This window comes from Rhipicephalus microplus, chromosome 6 (genome assembly GCF_043290135.1).
Source record: "Rhipicephalus microplus isolate Deutch F79 chromosome 6, USDA_Rmic, whole genome shotgun sequence".
In the NCBI taxonomy this organism is placed as follows: domain Eukaryota; kingdom Metazoa; phylum Arthropoda; class Arachnida; order Ixodida; family Ixodidae; genus Rhipicephalus; species Rhipicephalus microplus.
Window position 1 is genome coordinate 73,505,131 of NC_134705.1, and position 20,682 is coordinate 73,525,812.

Consider the following 20,682-nt stretch of genomic DNA (forward strand, 5'->3'; position numbering starts at 1 on the left):
GATATGAGTGCACGTTAAAGAAGCCCAGGTGGTCGAAATTTCCGAAGCCCTCCACTACAGCGTCTCTCGTAATCATATGGTGGTTTTGGGACGTTAAACCCCAGATATCAATCAATCAACGATAGCAGTTCACATGCAAAGTTATATTTCAAAGCGGAAGGCTTTTCAACGCATATGCTAACACAATCCTCAAATAGTCTCACTGATTTCACATAGCAAGACACTCAGTTGAAGTTCAATGCTTTCGTAGCGTTCATTGTCTGCTCGATGTTACGCTGGTTTGTATTTCGTTGGAAGAGAAAGACGCAGTGCGCTCATTTCTTTGTCGCTGGCCTCACGGTGCATGCCCACTGGCGTTTATATATTAGCAGAAGTGAATCATGTTAAAAAAAGGAAAAAAATACAAGAAGAGGTCAGTTTAAAATCGATATGTTAGTGAACATCAGTTACAAGTGAGGCTGAAGCTGTGAAAATGCTGTAGCTATATATATAAGTGCTAAACAGGTAGCCAAAACGCCTGAGAGGGAGTTTCCCAGGCAGCATACGTCTGCCAACGCTTTTTACTCAATATCTCAGCTACCCTGGCATAGTGCAATCACGTCGGTTTCATAAAAAAGATGATGTGAGCCAATTTATCCTAGACACCGGTATGATACACAATCATTCAATTTTCGCGATAATTTGTCTTAGCCTTTCGCGTTTTACTTCAACTAAGTAAATAGGACTGTGCTCTTGGAGATATGATATGTGCCCATACTGAGTGCTAAGTCAAGCATGTGTAGTTATGCCATGCATATCGCAGGGTTATATGCAGAAATTGTTTTATGGGTTGGGGAGAGAATGGGCACTTCCTTGATCTTGAATGGGGAACGGGCACAAGCAGATCGTAATTTTGCGCTGTGTACACATGGCGGAAAAAGTTTTGAGGGCGCGGGGGGGATGGCTTGGGTTTAGAATGATCTTTCCTGGCTGGCCAAAAGTACGAAGCTGTCTATACTGTAAATATAGATGCTGCCGCCTACTGTATAAAGTCATACATACCAAGATAAGAGCCACGACAATATGGTTCTGTGCGTGACTGAACAAGAGTAAAATAATGAAGCTAACAATTGAGCAGTTATTAAAATTTTATTATCATTTTTGATAATTGTGCCAGGTCCCCGGAACTCGACGGTGCATCATCGCTGCGAAAATCGGAGAAGTATGAGCGCCGGCACGCGGTCAACTGTGACCTTCCACCGCAGAATGAGCCGGAGCTGGATACATCTTTGCCCCCATCAGTGATATCTCTGACCACATCTTCCGAACAGACCCAGGAAGAGCCTTCCACACTGAGCCTAGACAGTTTGGTGCGACCAGGGTTCTGCAGTCCGTTGATGATGTTGGCTGCACCCGCAGACGTGAGAAACCGCGTTTGTTTTGTTTGCTCGTATTGTTTGTGCGTAAAAATCATGAATGGTTACTCTGTTCATAAGCTTTCTCCTGATTAGTCAACTCGTGTTTTTGTCCAATATCACTTAAGGTATATTTTTAAAAGTGATCCGCGTACATTTAGTTATTTCAATGCTGTACACTCAATTACCTTCGCAATTACAAAGGGTGAATTCCGCTAAGAACATGAAAAAAAAATAGGCGAGAGATAATCGAAAGAAAAACGCGGGACGAGTGGTGACTGTCAACCGAACATATATTACCGAAAAAAACTCAATAGTAGCCAAACTGATTTCTGAATAATAATTAGGTGTTCGTACCAACTTGTCCCATGTTGCTTTCTACTAAATCAATTGCAGCCAGTATGATTGTACACTTGTCATGGCGCTGAACATCTCACGTGACGTCCGCGGGTGAGGTCCTGCTCAGGGCGGTCTTATTCTGATTAAGGCAAAATACTCGCGGCTCGTGTAATTAGCTTACCCTTGCAGGATTAAGAAACAATAGTGGTTTTTTTGTGCGAAGCCCTTAACTGCAGCACTTCTAATAATTGCAACATGGTTCTGGGCCATAAACCAGATATGTTGCTATTATTACAAAATACGGCCTAGAATGGGGCTTATAAAAATTATAGCTGAAACATTGAACGAAGCCGGAACTTCTCTACCATGTCCACATGTGAAGCAAATCAATCGACTGCTGAAAAACTGTTCTGTGGAAAACGACAAGCCGATGGAAAACTTTTCAAAAGGATACTCACAACCACACATTCGGAGTAAGAAGCGAAAAGAATATCCATACAGAATTTTACAAAAGAGAACTCTTAATTGCCAACAAATCCTGGCCCGGACATCAAACCCAGCATAAACGCCTCTTCGGGATGGTGATTTTAAACATTCGCTACCTAAAAAATGAAGTCAACTTTAAACTAGTACTGCCAAGCCTGAAAGATGTGTGAAACTTGGCAATCTTTTTTCTATCTTCCTTCTTAATTTTTTTTAAATGTCTGTCTCCTCTATTTTTTCTTTTCTACTTCGTCTCGTTCTTAGCCTTGTTTATATCTTTTTCTGGTCTGTCTAATAATGATTCCTATGTATTTTTGGCTTCTTCTGCCTTGCTATCGTTTTTGCTCTGGCTCTCCCTGCGCTTCAGTTTGGCACTAGACCCCTTTATGTATTTTTCTAACACTATCTTCCTGGCTTGCTTTGTCTTTCTTCGCTTTCCTTGCCTCTATTTTCATTAATATCTTTCTATGCCATGCTTTATTTTCTACTGTCCTCCTCACCCCAGCTTCCTTTCTCATTTCCTGTGTGTTCTGCAAGCCATTTAAAGGTATCTGTACAAACTTCTCAAACTCAAACAAATGGAATATTTGTTCGATGCCTTCAAAACAGCCAATTTTTTTTCAAACACACGAGCTCTGGCAACGGGCGTAGAAGTGGTGATGGAAAGCGTCTACGCCGCAGCAGTCACCATGACGAGTGTGCGCGCGTCATCGTTTAGCTTTCCGCCTGCAGTTTAGCGTAAATTGCGCGAAAGTGCGCAGTCGACATTTATTAAAATATGGTACATTGATTAGACAGAGTGCGGCTAACTCGCACCACAGGTAACGAAAAGCAAGACTCGATCACCATTCGTTGGTGGTAACAGCAGATATTTTAGATTATGCACACGCGCTAGCTGTGTCCTCGTGCGCCGCGTTACATGTGGTATGATGTGACCACTCGGGCGGTACGTACAGTCGTACTCATGAGCAATACGAGACTACCTTTCAAAGACTATAGCACCTAAACTTAGTTGGCAGGTGTGATAGTGAATATGACACCAAATGCTTTCGCAGGAAGCCCACTCTGGCATTGCGTTACGTCACATAGGTGTCTATAAAAACATTGCAAGTAATCATTGAATAAACGTCCATTCACTGATATACGGTATAGCCACGCGATAATGCGCATGCTGCTTCGATATATATCAGCTTGGTGAAACCTACAATGTCCTGTGGTAAACCTTTATCATTTCGTTTGTACAGATACATCAAGAGGTGTTTGATCGTATATAAGTGTTTTTGATTGTTATGTGGGTTTTAACGTCCCAAAACCACCATATGATTATGTGAGACGCCGTAGTGGAAGGCTCCGGAAATTTCTACCACCTGGGGTTCTTTAACGTGCAACCAAATCTGAGCACGCGGGCCTACAACAATTTCGCCTCCATCGGAAATGCAGCCGCCGCAGCCGGAATAGTATATAAGTGTAAGAATGGGCAACAGAGTGCGATGTGTTTTTTTTTTTTTGGGGGGGGGGGGGGGGGGGGAGGGGGCTCACGTGCACCGCTACGACAGCGTCCGTGAGCAGCAGGCAACACAAGAGCCGGCCCGCTCGGCGTACACACTAATTCCATAGTTCTCCGCACACCCGCGGGGTTTTTTTTTCAGTTTGCTTTCACATAGGTTTCATTAAAAACATTGCAAGTAATCATTGAATAAACGTTGATTAACTGATATACGGTATAGCCGCGCGAAATGGGCATGCTGCTTTGATATATATCAGCTTGGTGAAACCTACAATGTCCTATGGTAAACCCTGCACATTTAATTTGTACATATACATCAAGAAGCGATTGATCGTATATACGATGTAAGAATGGACAACAAGGTGTGATGTGTTCTTTTTTTTGGGGGGGGGGGGGGGGGGGGGGCTCCTGTGCACCGCTACGACGGCGTCCATGAGCAGCAGGCAACTGCCGGCCTGCTCGGCGTACACACTTCTCCCATAGTGCTCCGCACACCTGCGGGGTTTTTTCAGTTTGCTTTAAAAGGTCTGCTTCTACGTCTGTAGCCGTTAACATCTTAACATGGCTGAAGACGTACATTTGCATAGCATTTAAGAATAGTAAATCAATATTTTTGTTGTTGAGGTAAGTAAAGCGCCTACAAAGTTGAGAGAATGGGGCAAGTCGTGCGGACAACTCATTGTAGCGTTGATATTTGGACAAACAGCCTCTATTAGGAGTGGGGAGTATTAAAGTTTAACCGAATTCAGCATCGCAAGCGAAACTGAAACGCGATGGGGCACAACCGCCGTATTCCTTTGACAGTTCCAAAGTGAGTGACCGCGCCATTATATTAACCATCAAATGGCTCTTTTACGTGGATGTGTGGGCTGCACTCAAAATCATTATCTATAACGCCTATAGTTTATGAACGCGGAAATAATATTCCTCCGTGATATTTGTCTTTAACACAGACTATCAATCGGGTCGCCTGCTTGATGCTCTCATCGGTGGTTCGGTTTCTTTTTTGGGGTTCAATTTAGGTAAATTTTATCGCGCCACAAAAGCGTAGTGGGTTCTTCGCAAGAAAAAACTTAATTTCTCCCAATTCACGTATCCGCCCGATTGGACTAACTAGACATTTAGGCAGCTGCGCTCTAAGAGAGGAGGGAGGGAGGGGTGCAAGCCTGTAGGAAGTACAGTGCTGGGCGACCTCCTTCCATTTTTGTTCTTTTCTGAATTGTTTCTTTCTTTTTCTCCTTTTCTGCTTGTTTTCGGCCTTTTAGGTTTGTTCCTTAGTTTTTACTTGCTTCTTCTTTCCTCTATTTTTCTTTCCCTTTTCGCCACATTATTCTCTCTTTCACGCTTGCCTTCTATTTTATTGAATTCGTTTCGCCACGCAAAGTAGTTGTTTATTATGCTCGTGATGACAAGCTATTAGAATCAAGCTACTCCAACAAAAAGATGTAAGAAGACTTTCACGTGGCACGAGCAGATGTTATTTATGTTAAACTCTAACTACAGCGATTTTCTGACCATGTCAGAATAATGGTGCTTTTATGTTCTTTAGAAACTGTTCTGATACGCCCACTAACTGAAATGCTCAAAATCTTTAAAAATAACTTTTAATTACCGAAAAACCTCAATACCGAAACCAAAACCGAAAATGCGCTTTAACGTTTGACCTGAACATTTTCTTGATGCCGCCGGAACCTGCCTGATTGCACATGAAGCCCGCCAGATGGCACTACCTGTCCATGCCGTCTGCGGCGATCGGCTAAACTGCTTCCGCTGTTATGGTGAATATACGGCGAATCGCGTGTGGCTCACAACGCAACACGAATCGGCATCTATTGCACGCCCACCAACACGGAAAAGGAAATCACACGCTCAACTTTGGGAACACCGGCCAAACCCACACAATCCATAGCAGGCAAACAGACGCTGCAGTAGCACATCAGTTCGTCCCTTTTTCCAGGCAAAACTTAACGTCACACACACGATGTGTTCATTAATTCTGCAAGCGAGGTGAGCGTTTTTAGGCGTACTATATAATTCATTTGAAAAGAATCTGCGAAACTCTACAGCCTGCAATTTGGCATGTATGGCGCAAACGTGCAAATAAATGTACCTAGTGAATTTCATCGAGATCCACTGACCTCAAAAAAATCGCCGAAGTTGGCCTTTAAGCATGAAACGTTGCACCATGTAACAATGAAAACACACTGCAGCGCATGACACTTAAAATGTTCCAAACATAAAAGCTAATTATTTACTTTCGAATAAATCTCCCAAATGATGTCTTTAACTTTAATAAATATGTCAGCTACAACGTGTCGTGAAGGCGGCGAGCAAACACCAATTTTTTCATAATATCAGAGGGCTGTAGAAACATTTCTTGAAGCAACTGAGCACAGGGCTACATTGTGCTCTGTGTCTGGAAGTGATGAAAGGAATAATTAGATGCTGCTATTGGTAGAAGTAATAGATATACTAATATTTTAGTCATTGAAGGCATTTCGGCAAATAATCCTTATTACTTCGTTCTTGGGTCCGAGGAGGGTAATGCTTCCCGTGCAATCCAAGTTGTTGCACGTTAAGTTTAGTACAGCAATGAATAAATTGGCAGGTAGAAAATAAACTTTTCTTTTTTTGCAGGATGTTGGTGGCACAATATCGGTGGAGTCGTATTGCTATTGTCTTGCAAGAAACAACTGTATCATGATGATTTAGGTGTCAGTTACTATGTGGATAATGCAATAGCCTAAGTTGTAGAAACGATGCTCATTCCAGTGCTTTTAAAACTACCAGAAGATTTTTATTACAATAGTAGCTTCTTCATTTCCATAAAGAATTGAGGAGACTGTAACTGAAAGTCGCTAGAAAGCCAGGCGACTTCACAGCGGCTCATAGCCATCTCTATAATACAGGCAGCGATAGCACATGTATTCAAAATAACAGAAAAGCGAAAAACATCATCCAGACCTAATTCAAAATAACAACTGCCGAACAACTTATCACAAGTTCGTACAATAAAAACAATTCATCGGCAATAAGAAATTTATCACCCCTCTGCTGTTTACTACGTGAGCCTACGTTGACAAAATATTCGAACACTGTTCATGCAAAGGTACTAGTATTTTATTGACTAATTTATGAAATAAATTCAAAAGAATTGATGGCGTGTACGATATGCATAGAATAATTTGCTCTTACACTGATCACTTCCCCTGTTGTGATTTTTATATAAATTTCGCTTTTATTAGTATTTCCAGGAAGAGGACACACCGACACTCTCGAAAACGCTCGGAACGTCATGCTTCAGTGAAGAACAAAACGAGGCGAAGTAAGCTGCATCACAACAATATTAAATTTGAGGTTCTCAATGTTGCTTATTGAGCCCAATAAGCTACGTAACAGGTGACCAGTAGTAGCGTTACGATAAAATATTTTTCATGTACTTTCAGATATAAATGTTCTTGCTAGCTTCGGAGAGGGACACTAGTGTTCGTCGAACACTAGTGTCCCTGGAACACTGAAAATTTACCGGCAAGAAAACAGGGGGATTTTAAAACTTCTCAGAAATAAGAAAATAGCTGTTATTATTCACGAGCCTGTCTGACTGATTGTTTAAATAGCTTGAATAGCATGGCTTTTATATTTGCTGGTGTAGTAAGCGTGTATGTTTTCTCTATACGAAAGTAATTCTACGGCGTTGAGTAAGTACTTCCGTGCGGCAACGTACGTTTATATTTGCGAAAATTTCTACGCCTCCCATTAATATTTGGTCGGACCCGTCAGTTGACATTGACCAGCCCTCACCCAGACGAGAACGGGCGTAAACATGTGATTTCGCCATAAAAATGGGGCGGTTCTACCCTGTCACTGTTTGTGTCCTTGATATTGTAATTCACCCTATGGTACTTATTTAGTTGATGATGGTACCTTTTTTAATTCAGCTGATGGGATTGTGACCCGTAGATGAACTAACTTACCGTAGTCCTACATATTGGCATATCTCGTAATGATATTTATTTATTTATTTATTTATTTATTTATTGTACCCTCAGGGCCAGAGGCATTGAAGAGGGGAGTGGGTTTACAAAAAATGGATTCAGAAGGTGAGTAAAGGGGAGTACAGGATTCAACGTTTACTAAATAATCAATTTTAGCTGATAACAAAGTTAGGACACAAAAGTAGAACAAAAGAGATCTGGTGTACATATTTTAAATAATCCTAGTATACAATTCTAGCTACAAAACACATCAGAACACGCAAGAACATAAAAAAACGAAAAAGGCACACGTAATAAGTAACCTCAGTTTACAATGTTTGTTTGTGCAGCGCGAAACAGCTGATAATCAGTAATCGCAGTAGTCGCTCCAGGAAGCTGGTTCCAGTCTTTGCTGGTGCGTGGGACAAAAGATTCTGAACACGTAATTGTTTGGCATATAGGTATACCAACTTTGTGCGCATGATCGATGCGAGAGGACACGTAGGACGGTGAAAGAAAAAGATTAGCACGAAGGTGGGGGCTATTATGGAAGATTTTATGAAAAAGGCACAGGCGAAAAAACTTACGACGAGAAGAAAGGGAAGTCAGCTGCAACGAGTTTTTCATAGCTGTAACACTTGCTGTTCGATCGTAATCGTGTAGGATAAACCGGGCAGAGTTATTTTGGACCAGTTCGAGGGCTTTGATCAGATAAACCATGCTGGGATCCCAAACTGAAGCAGCATATTCTAATTTACTTCTAACCAAGTTCTTATACATCAGTAGTTTTAGAGAGGCAGGTGAAGAAGAAAAATTGCGACGAAGACAGCCTAACGTACGGTTTGCATTGTTAATAATGTTGCTTATGTGAACGGACCATGTCAGGCAAGAAGTAATGTGCACACCTAAGTACCGGTAGGATGAAACACCATCGAGTAGAACATTATTAAGATGGTACGAGGCGGGAGTGGTTGAAGTTCGACATACGCGTAAAACTTTACACTTTTTAATATTAAGGTTCATTAGCCAAAGACTGCACCAGTTTGAAATAGCGTTAAGGTCGTTTTGTATAATACTAACATCGCTTGTGTCGTTAATTTCACGAAATATCACACAATCGTCAGCGAACAGGTGTATGTTTGATGAAACGCAATCAGTGAGGTCATTGATGTAAATTAAAAATAAGAGGGGGCCCAGGACTGAGCCTTGGGGTACGCCCGAAGTAACAGAACATTCTGGGGAATTATATGAGTTGGCTGCAACAAACTGTGTACGGCCACACAAAAAGTGTTCAAGCCATTTGAACACATCACGATCCAGGTTAAGTTTGCTAAGTTTCAGGAGCAGGAGATTATGGGACACTTTCTCAAAGGCTTTTGCAAAATCTAAAAAAATACAGTCTGCTTTAGAACGACGGTCAAGAATGCGGTGAAGCTGGTGTGTAAAAGACAGTAATTGGGTTTCACATGAAAATCCCTTTCGAAAACCATGTTGTGCATCCGTGAAAAATGAATTGGATTCGAGAAACGTTACGATGCTTGTGTACAAGACATGCTCCAAGATTTTACAAGGAATGCTCGTAAGGGATATATGGCGGTAATTTAAAGGAGATTCTTTGCTACCCGATTTGTGAACGGCGACCACCTTACCAATTTTCCACTGGATAGGTAGGGACCCGCTGTCAATGGATTGTTGAAAAAGTTTGGTAAGAAGAATTGAAGAATACGAGGCCGTACCTTGAAGAAATTTAGAAGTTATAAGATCGACACCTGGGCTTGAAGAGGGCTTAAGTGACTGTATTATTTTAAAAATTCCCCGAGTGTCAATAATAATTGAATTCATGAGTGGATAATCGTGCAGCTTTGGGGAAGGAATAGATGTACTGGAAGAAACCACAAAATTACTACAAAAAAACCTGTTCAGGACAACCGGACACTCATTGTCGGGAATGGATTCGTCATTATGGTACAGCAGTTTAATTGACTCAGTCGTGCTTGGATTAATTACACGCCAAAAGCTTTGAGGATTGTTTAGAAGCAGGCTAGGTAAGGTACTCTGGAAAAAGTTGGATTTTGCATTTTTGACAGCGGATACATAGGAATTGTTGGCTACTTTGTATGCAACCCACCGAGCGTTCGTGGGCAGCAGTTTCGCTTTACGGTAAAGGCGCTTCTTGCGGTTTGATAGACGTTTTAAGTAGGCATTGTACCATGGAGCTCTGGCATGCGAAGAGATTTTGCGAAGCGGGATGTATTTGTTGGTTAGCTCGTCGACTTTTCGCAGGAATAAGTTCCAGTTAGCTTCAACTGTACGATTGTCAAAATTGTCTAGAAAAATGTCAAGAAAAGTGGACAGTTCAGTGTTAATGGCATCGAAATTTGCTTTCTTATAATCACGAATTTGCTTAGTTGTCTTACGTGTTACTAGAGCTGGTACTGAGATGTCGAAAGAAAGGATTAAATGATCAGATAAACCGGGTAAATATGTCATGCACGAGACAGAGTCGGGGCGTGAGGTAAGTACGAGGTCTAGTACCGTTGCTGTGCTGTCTGTTATTCTCGTCGGCTGGGTAACTAGTTGGGTAAGGGTGAAGGTTGAGCAAAGGTTCAGAAAGTCGCTAACTTGTGAGGAACTTGAATTAAACATGGGCGATTCGGAGGACCACATAATTTGAGGAAAATTAAAGTCACCTAATAAAAAAATCGGGGCGCTTGGCAGGCGAGTTACTACGGTATTAAGAACATCGTGTAAGGAGGCAGTAAAAGTTGGCGGGGCGTTAGGGGGGCGATAACATGCCGCAAAAATGAATTTCTGGTGCGCCACCTCAACACACGATAAGATAATTTCAATATCGGTTTCAACAGCAACCTGGTAAGAATCGTGTGCATTCAAAACAGCAAGCATAACGCCACCGCCTTGGCGAAGGGTACGGTCACAACGGTAAATTGTGTAGCGGGACGCATCGTAAAAAATTTCCGTGTTCCGAATGTTATTATTCAGCCAAGTTTCGGTTAACGCGATAACATTAGGTCTGCACGTGTCTACAATAGAGTTAAAAGAGTCAAGTTTATTAAGCACACTCCTGACGTTCGCAAGAAGTACAGATAAGCGTGACGGGGGCGGCAATCGCCCACATCCCCTCGCGTTTTCCTATCGTGTCTCTAGGTTTGCTGTTTGCGTAGCGTCTAGGCCGTTGTTTTGCGATGCTTTGCGTTGATGCGTTTCAGGGTGGGGAAAGTTACTCGTTTCTGTTACAGTATCGGTTGAAGAGTCATATACGTAGCATTGTTGGTTGACATACAGTTTCGTGTAGCGCAATTTGAATTTCGGGGATCCAGGTAGACCCTTAGCGAATGCAGACAGTTTCTTTCGTGCCTCACGAGTCGCAGGCGAAAAGTCTTCGGATACCGAAATACCGGATTCTTTAAGTTTAGCGCGCGCTGATAATACCTTATCTCGGGTTTTAAAGGAACAAAATTTCATTATAATGGGGCGGGGTTTGGATGCAGATAGCGTCCCTATACGGTGAGCTCTTTCAACGTCTGAGGGGGGTATTTCGACGCCAAGTGCGGAGTGTAACACGGCAAGTGCTTTCTCCTCCGTATCGTTCCACGTTTCTTTCGAATCTGATATACCATGAATAACGACGTTATTTCGTCTGGAGCGATCCTCTAAGTCATCCAATCGCGTCTGAAACATCTCTTGTTGGGACGTCAGATAAGCGGTGGAGCTCCTAATTGACACGATATCTTCCTGAAGTGCATTTAGGGCTTTCGATTCATGCTCCAAGGTTTCAAGGCGGGTGAATATATCTGAGAGACTAGTTTTTATAGTCTCCTGGTTATCTTTTATTGCTTTAACATCCGTGGTTAGATTGACTTGGCTCTCAGTTAGATGAATTGTTCGTTCGTTGATACCTTTGAGTAATTCAAGTATGGCGGCACTATGTACAGAAGTTTGTTCTTCACCTATGTCTGCGCTGGAACTGCGAAGAGTAGGCGGGCCAGGGTTAGTTTCTACGTCGCCAGAACAAAGCAACAGCAAACTTACATCTAAGCATTCTTTCAAGATAATACACAGCTCACGTGGGCATGGGAGCACGACTAAGAAACGATTGTCACTTTTTTTAGCATGCAGTGGAGTATATGTACACACCTGTGGGGCGAAGAAGATCAACATGTTAGCCATGCTTTCGCAGTGGCTGCTCCCATGCCCACTGAAAGCGGGGAAGGATTTCCGGAGCCTTAAGTAGTCTTTGGGTCCAGGGGTCGCTGGACCCAAAGACTACTTAAGGCTCATTATTACAGTTTAGGTACCTCAAAGTCAACTTTCGTTATTATTATTTATTATAACTGTCCAAATTGTGCGATACTTTTTAACATGGAGAGTTATGATGCGCTGAACTGAAAGGTTTGTTGACAAGTCACGCGAAAAAGCCCTGTTTGTGCGCAGGGTCGTTGGTCCCATAATTATGGTTGCGGTCATGGTTGGCGTCATTGCGGCCGCCATCTTTACCCTTGTCGTCCGTGGACACCACGCCCTCAGGAACTCTTCTCTGAGAAGTACTGCAGGCTCAATCACCACCCTTTCGCCAGTTAAGAGAAACGCGCCGTACTTCGCGCTCGGAGCCTCCACTGGCGAAGACGGACAGACTGCCGGAGGGAATGACTCAAGCTAGCACTAAACCTCCGAGACGACCGGACAGTAGACTGTTTACACCCAATGTTTACGCATGCATATATAATGAAGTTTACTTTAAATGTAGTCATAGAGCCCAATATTGTAACCATTGGTTGCCTTTTACGCAAATGCAGCTGTTAAAGAGTTCCATCTTCACGCTTAAAATGTCGACAAATACCTGTAGATACTACACCGAACTAAGTCTCTTCATGGCTACGTAAATTTAGCACAAATTTTTGTAGCATATAAATGAATTTTCACAGCACAGAATCCAAGGCATTAGAAAAACAAGTGCACATGAACTACGCTGACTTTCAACATAATTTTTTATTGAAAGCATAGAGAGACCAGAACTTGCACCCCGATGCGAAGAGAAAATTAGTTAAAATGATCTCTCTTTGGCTTGATCTTTTCTGAACTCATGCTTCACACACAGAATGTCCACGCCACCGGAGGCTTTGGCAGCAGAGAGTAGGTTTGAACTCGCTGCATGCAAGTGCAAATTTTACGTACGCCTTTACTAGTAATGTAGTGCATGTACAGACAAGTATTGCTCTCTGCGTTTATGAGTATGGACTAGTTTTTTTATAAAATGTGTGTGTGATGAAAATGTTTATTATTCTTCCTGAGAATTCTTTGCATCAAGAGCCGCTTGCGCAGGGGGATGTACACTGTCGGCAAAGAAGCATGCAGTACAACTGTTCATGCAGCTGCTTGGATCATCGCATGCTCATAAATTATTTCTGTGCCTTTTCGACAGCGAAAGCTGTCGCCGCTGGTGTCCATAACTCATGACTAGCACCAACGACAGAGTGGGGCTCGAACCAGGGTCCAGTGGGCGCCAGCCTAGTATTCTACCACTGAGCTACGCCAGTGCTTGTGACTTGTTTCCAACTTACCAAAGCCAGGCTTGATGCCGGCAAGCAGTCGTGTTAACACCACTTATTAAGCGTTTTAAAACAGCAAAAGAACATTGAATCGTCGAACAATGCGAAAAGCGTACTGAGTGGGCCATCCATTTCTTCAACCCATTAAAAAAGCTTGTTCTTCTTCCCCTAATCACTGTGGTGCATACCTTCTTTAGCCATAATTCGTCATCGTCGTCTGCCGCTGCGTAAACGTTTGCCACAAAATTCCTTGGAAGTGCTTAGCGGATACCACGCCCCTCAGAATAATGACGAAACATAGCATAGCGCATGCCAGCCTACTACTCAAGAAAATTTTATTGTTATAGTCGCAGTGGGTATCAAGCAAGTGTGCTTGCAATAGTTACCCAATGAATTTCGAAAGGGCCCTGAATGGCCGCTCTTCTAGCTTTCACTGTGACTATGCTGCGCCTTCTGCGTGGGCCTGGCGAATTTTTTCTGGGCGTGAGATCGATACGTCTGTTTCTATAAGCGCAAGAGACTTAGCTTTTCATGCCACTCGTGATCCCAGAATCAGACCGTGATTGGTAGCTCACGAACACCTCTCAAAAAAAGTAAATAAAAGCTACATCCAACTGATGCCATCCTACGAAGAAGGAAGCTGGTGACCTATAGATTTAACCTAAGTAATTGACAATACAGCGACCAAATATAATGAGAGAGGCAGTATCTGTAAGGGACAAAAAGACGGCACAGCAGTTCATGGGACCGAATCCTATTTAGAGGATGTTATTCTATATAAAAAAATGACCTCAGGGAGGATATGCCATGCAGGCAATGGCAAGAAAGCCGCTGTTCATTAGAAACAGCAGTCTGCATTCTAGGAGAAAGTAAAAGCACCAATGCATGAAAGTTCGGTACACAAATCAAATTTAGAAGCCTGCTGCAACAACATGGCATCCGAGAACATAAGGCAGCATTCATTGGCAAAACATGGAAGAAGCCTATGCGCTTCTGTAGGCGAACACAGGCTTATGATGATGAGACCAATCTCCTGTCACGGAAAATTTTTCTTTCTCGCAGTAGAACTTCTTGGTTACGAAGAGTACAGATTCAGCCCATGAAAGCCTCCTGTTAAAGAAGGAATCCTTAGTGGGCAAAATGGTAATTAGGATAAGCAGAGACCTCGCAGCTGCCATTGATGTCCCACTCAGCTCAGTGAGGGTACTGGATCCACAAAGCTGGTCGACCAAACTCTGGCAGCTGGAGGGAAATAAGACGGCATTTATAGAGATATAAATAGTCAGCCTAACATCGATCGCGACGTAGAGATGCCTAATAATAGTAACACACAAAAAGTGCTTCGAATAGCCTGCTGTGAGAATATACATGAGGATATATTTCAATTGTGATCAAGAACCTCCGTTATTTCAAATGATGCAGGTGAACACACAGCGGCTAATATTTTGAAATATTTATATCACGTGTGAAGGATAATGAGCGAAATATTATCTGACCGAAACCGATGAAGCAACATATTGTTGTGTCTATATTATGGAGGCAGTAAATCTCCTGTCTCTTCTTCAACATGCAGTAACATCATCAAGCAAGATCATGCAATTATTTTTATAACTAACCTCCTTCTCCAAATTGGTGGTAATCTCGCCGTAGTAGCTGAAGAATGAGCTGGTGGTAGCCGGCGGATCTAGCCTTATGCAAGGCTAGATCCACCAGCTACCTTTAACATCCTTAACCTTAACCTTCAGCATTACAAGACAAATCGACACAGCCTAACCATGTCAACTTTACCATTGTTCAGATGTGGGAACAACCTCCTGCTGCGAATTTTTTTGTGTGTTGGTCTCTATATGTATTTTGAGGAGTTTTGTGTTTCTTGTGTAGTTATCATGTGGTGCAAATCTTTCAGTGCGCCTAAAAGAAGAGCCTTGTAGAGCATTTTTCTTATAACTCGCATATATTAAGACCAAGTACCCACTACAAATGTGTTATTTCCCAATGCAGACGCACTCTGTAGAAGTCACTATACAGCCAGAAATCCCGCAAAGAATAGAGAAAAACAAAATATTGCCGAAGGCAAGAAAAAAAATAGGAAGCAAAAGTTTTCTGAACGAGAGAAGTAACACACATTCACAAAAGTAGTTTGATTTACACTGTGAAGTAATACCCTGCGTAACAAGACGTCATTGAACTGGTTGAATGAGAAGTGAAATTCATGAACACGGTGTGTAGGTGGAGTAAACGCGTCCACTAGAGCTCTTGTATTCTTCAAGGCTGTAACGAGACCACTTGGCGAAGTAGAGAAGAATGCTAGTCGAAACGGTGAAACCAACGAGAACCCATGTTCAAGAACTTCCAATCTCGTCAAGCTTCCAGGGAAGTAAAGCAAGCCCGCGAGGGGTTGTTGACACAAGACCTCGATGTTGCGCCGTGGGACATCTGAGCCCGAGTCGCATTAAATGTCGCCAGACATTCAACAAAATCGTATTCATTCATCCATTGGTAATTTCATTTTGCTCTGAAATTTTGTGACTTTTGGGTATAAAATGATGAATGCAGCTCAGAGCCGCAAACAATGAGAGCTTTCTGGCTAATCTACACATTTCTTCTTTATCGCACTTCAGTCTATTTGTTCAATATAAATGTGGCGCATGGGCTTGGGAGCAGGAGCGAGGAAAAAAGAGGCGGAGAAGAAAGAAAAGAATGCGGAGCTAGCTCGCCTTGGTGATCGGCCAAGAAGTGAAATGGCATTAATACGTATCACATTACATTTAAACTATAGGTATTATGCTTTTTAGCTTGTATTTCTGACAGTCGAATAAACCTGATGGGCACAATTTTGAACAACTTAGTTAATTCTGACGTTGTTGAAATGACAATGAATTTGAAATACCAGACTAAGATGGTACTCGTTAAGTAGCTATACTTAAATTACCCACAATTAATGCACTCTACGGCAGTACCCCAAGGCTGAGGCGCGGAAGCTTAAAATATTTACGTACATATAATACAGGCCTAACAAATAAACAAACAAGGAGGTAGCCCTCACGGAGGAAAGATTGTCTTCCAGTGCTACGACTGTGGGTCCTCGTTCTTTACACTATTTCCCACTTCGAAAAAGAGCATAAAATACACAATTTGAAGTATTGAATAACTTTTGGTAGTGCTTCTTGATACCATTTTTTTTGGGGGGGGGGGGTGGTGGGTGGTGGATAGGAACTACGAAAGCCACACCTTCTATGGAAAGAACCTGTCGGAAAATTGGTAGGTGAAATGTTTAGGTGGATTTTTTTATTCTCTGCATGAGGAAACGTCAGTACTGCATATTCAAGTGAGCCAAGAAATTAATGTGAGAAAGTGCTGAACGCTCGAACAACTATGCTGTTTCACAATTCCAGAAAAAAGAGCAGGTCTAGGTCATATTAATTTGTTTACACATAAACCATTTTTCCTTTCGGGCGCCCTTGCGAGAACGTCCAATCTCTAGTTTTCTTCTAGTGGGTTCAGTCACACCATCACGAGCCAGGCAACCTACAGAATTGAGACACAAAAAAGAAGAACGAAGTGCTGCCGACCAGCAAATTGAGGTTATCGCTACCTTTTTAGTGAAGCTTTCCAGAGCTCTGCATCTACAAATAGCGAATTCAGTCTCACATCTTTACATATTCACATTGTTTGAAGTCCTAAGTGCAGTTATCTTTCTATATTATCGCAGCTTCAAGCGGATTTTCGGATATACCTCCTCCCATGGAAGACACTGACCTTGAGCGAAAGACAACCACTGCAGCCGCAGGCCCCGCTTCATTCGAGCCAAATGCATCCTTGAAACGATCGCCGGCTCCCGTGGAGGACACTAGCCTTGAGCGGAGGACACCCGCTGCAGCCGGAGGCCCCACTTCGGCCGACTCGAATGCGTTCGTGAAGCAGCACAGAAGCGGTATGAAGCACTCCCGTAATCACGACATCTCCACATCTGCGTCAGCGAAACATCAGAAGTAAGCCTCACTTTTACGCTATAAAGGTGTTCACAAAAGCACCACGAAACATGTGTGGATATCGCAGGATACAATAATTCGGTATACCGGTGTCACACTGGCACTCTTAATCGCGATAAGGGTGATCCGAATGAGTTGTCTTAATCGCGATCAACATTATGACCACTGCTACACGGCCCAAGCTAATCCGGTTCAAGCTTGGGTCAGATCAAATGCCCCAGGTGGCAATGGCGTTCCGTAAAACATGCCACTGATGAAACTCGACGTACGGTATATCTATAGATTCCTTTATCAGCAATATTATTCGTGCAAGAACCACTCGAACGTCGAAAACTTTGCAGGCCACTGCGATAGTAATTTAATAAAACCATCACTCCATAAAATTTTCCTAGCACGAACCTTATTGCTCTGTGAGATTCTTAGCCTTCGCTTTTTTTTCTGATGGCCCCCGCTTGTAGCCGTGTAGTCGCAGCGAAGCGTATATCTCGTTGTACCCGCCAGTGTATCACTTCTGGTGCCTCAAGTCTGTTTTAGTCGCTCCTGGTAGCGGTCAATTGCTGTAAAAATCTCTTCATTCAACCACAAAGTTCGCGTACGATGCGACGTAGTTGAAAGGCTTGCGACACTCATAATCAGTTAGCTTATAGGTGTGCCAACAGCTCCGAAGGAGCGAGAGTGGAACTAAGAGCTGAAGGCAACGGTCGACTGCTCATCGTCTGCTTGCCGTATGCTTTCCCGTAACTACATGCGGTCCATGCGAATCCTAAATTATGCAATACGTCAGGTATTGTTTCAATTCAAACAGTTTAAAGTTTTTATTTTCATAAACATCTAGCTGTTGTAAAGCGTTTTTATCGAACTATGCTCGATTTTCTTGTATAAGGTGCTTTCAACAAGCTCAGCTAGGGGGTGCTGACGGGAGCAAAATCGCGATCTCACAGGGAGATCGCGATGCGCGGATCGTGATAGTCTTGATTCCGATCACGCCTGATCCTGATTAAAAGTGACCATGCAGCAGCACCTAATCTGGATTGTGGTTAATCCGGATCGACACTGATCGCGATTAAAAGTGCCGTGTGCCACCGGTAGTACCCAGTGTAAGCTAACGGAAGCGGTTATAATTTCGCTTGGGTGAAATACCAACTCAATCAGTGTTTCTAAAAATATCCGGTGTCGTAGCATTTTGTAGGAATATTTGGCGACTTTACCGCTTATCGCGAGTGCTGTTAGTCGATGCATTTCTGTGGCCGTGATATGAATGTTGAGACATTGTTCGCCGTCTGCAGCACATTCCTTGGCATCTTCGCCGTATTTTTTCAATACGCATGCTTTCAGCTTTTCTCATGTGGTGCAATAGCTGCTGCCAAGCACTGGTTAAGTTGGTGTTTGTAAAAAACACCAGATAACTCTGGAGCTAATCCATACTGCCAAAACAGCAGAGTACAGACCAGGCACCCATCTCGTGTTTTGTTTCTTCTGGTTTGAATAGGCTACACAAGATGGCGATTAGCTCTATGTCAAGTTCACTTGAAAGATGCTCACGTAGTCGTATCAAGTGACGTTGTGTTGTCCTTCAAGCAGAGTACTCAGTTTTTAACAGCACAGAAAGCCCATCCACTCGGGCAAACTGTTCTTTTGCAACAGTGGCACAGCCTATTTGGGCACGATCGTAAACTCGCCGAGATGAAAAACGTGCGCTGCTCTAGCTGGGCACAAGTTCTTATTCGCTGCAGCTATATACAATGGAGCACGTGCTTCAATGGTTTGCTCCATCCCTTTCGGGCTATTTTCTCGCCGTGTATGCGGTCTGCTTTGTCTCTTTTGCGGTGAGATCAGAGACCAGTGGCATTTTGATGACCTACACAACAAGCCCACTCAAGAAGATGAAGATAGAGAAATGCTTCAAAATGCTATCACCGATTTCAAGTTGGCGGTAATTGACATAATAATAAGCTTTTTAAGGGCGAAGCTCCTTCAAGCGGCACCCGCTTTTTCCTCGTAGTCGTAGTCGTAGTGTGTAACTAGTTTTACATTTTGACCTGCAAGGTGGTGCTGGTGGGAGACTTTTCCTGTGCTTTGTTGAACAATAAAATTTCGCGGCCTGCGCGTTAACTAAAAGCCAAATGCTCCTGTCTTGCATTCTCCATTAGCAGCCATTGGCATGTACATTGAGCACTATCTTACAGCAAAAGGTTGCTACGTTATACTCGCTGGGCGTAACCTCCTTGGTTTTAGAAAGATTTGGAAAGCGTTGGGCCGCAGTGCCATGAATACATCGAACTAGTATATACCATGAACTCGAGGTGGTTAAAGGTGGGAAGTAGACCAGAAGCGCAAGCCCGTAAGAAAGTGTGCGTGTGCCACCTCTCGTTTAGTCCTTGAAATGTCCGCTGGATGGTGGTGCTTCTATATGGGGAATATATGATGAAAAGATGTGAGATGATGGTACTCGGAGTGTTGAATAGATGGACGAACGGACACACAGACAGATGCATGGATGGACGCATGAACGGATGAGGGGGCGGATGCATGGACGAACGCAGGGACGGACGCAGGAACAGACGCACGCACGGACGGTAACACAGACGGACGCATGGACGGACGGAAGCAAGAACGAATGGATGGACGAATGCTTCGCTCTACTCTCCATCATGCACTGCGTGGTTATGCTGCTATTATTTTAAGCTCCAGCATTGATTGCATTTTTTTTGTGTATCACCGAAAATACGAAGGTATTCATCACTTAAAAGATACCAATAATTTACATATTCTCAACAATTATCTGAGAATGTTTTGCATAACCGCAATTTATTGTAGTACGTGCATTATTTCAACAGCCATAATGCACTGGATCGATAAAATGGTGTTGTCATTGTCGTTTTGTATGCTTCGTGTGCCCAATGGGCAAATGGATCATTCGTGAAGACTTTTTCCCGTCCGCGTAATCATACTGGATTTACTGGTTGGTACGCAACTCACTGATTTGATATAGATGTTAAAACGAATCTGCGTAAGCTGGTGGTCATGAGAGCGTTTATTTTACACATATAGTCTGTTCAGCTGAAAATCTTTAGAACTCATATACAGTTTATAATCTTTATGGTGGTGTACCTACTGTGTGTCGCTATGTCAGGCGTTCAGTAAAAATGGTAGACATGAAGTTTCTACAGCAGGGCTGTCGGATATGGTGCAACTCCATTTTTGCAACACGAAAGTTCTTTTTGCCGGAGCCAACCACGGCTCCATGACCTATTTGCGTCAAACATATGACGTTATAGATTATCTACCAATATACTACAAAAAAACGAGAAGAATCATTCCGCAGTGGGACGTCGAACCAGCGACGTCACGCTCTCTTTCTCGCCGCGCTATCTTCTATGCGACACAGTGATATTTTTATATGTACTACGCCAGAGAGTGACCTTT

At 42.9% G+C, this 20,682-nt stretch overlaps 2 protein-coding genes across 6 annotated transcripts in view; both read left to right on the plus strand.

Annotated features, from left to right (window-relative positions):
• The first annotated feature begins 259 nt into the window (after positions 1-259).
• LOC142765307 (uncharacterized) lies at positions 260-13,943 on the plus strand. The gene is made up of 3 exons (XM_075866061.1): positions 260-1,400; positions 6,969-7,048; positions 12,150-13,943. The coding sequence occupies exons 1-3, from the start codon at positions 1,377-1,379 to the stop codon at positions 12,373-12,375; spliced, it is 330 nt and encodes a 109-aa protein (XP_075722176.1). The 5' UTR covers positions 260-1,376; the 3' UTR covers positions 12,376-13,943.
• A 2,540-nt stretch (positions 13,944-16,483) lies between these two features.
• The window catches only part of LOC142765308 (uncharacterized), a 125,320-nt gene continuing 121,121 nt past the window's right edge, over positions 16,484-20,682 (plus strand). For all 5 annotated transcript variants that reach the window (XM_075866063.1, XM_075866065.1, XM_075866066.1 and 2 more), the window contains exon 1: positions 16,484-17,256. In XM_075866063.1, coding sequence (XP_075722178.1) covers positions 17,009-17,256 — 248 coding nt within the window. In that variant the 5' untranslated portion in view covers positions 16,484-17,008. The remainder of the gene's footprint in view (positions 17,257-20,682) is intronic.

Coding starts and splice junctions, on each gene's coding strand:
- LOC142765307 (XM_075866061.1), top strand. CDS start 1,377: ATGATGTTGGCTGCACCCGCAGAC. Junction 1,401..6,968: donor TGTTGGCTGCACCCGCAGAC/GTGAGAAACCGC, acceptor CGCTTTTATTAG/TATTTCCAGGAAGAGGACAC. Junction 7,049..12,149: donor GAAGAACAAAACGAGGCGAA/GTAAGCTGCATC, acceptor GTTTGTGCGCAG/GGTCGTTGGTCCCATAATTA.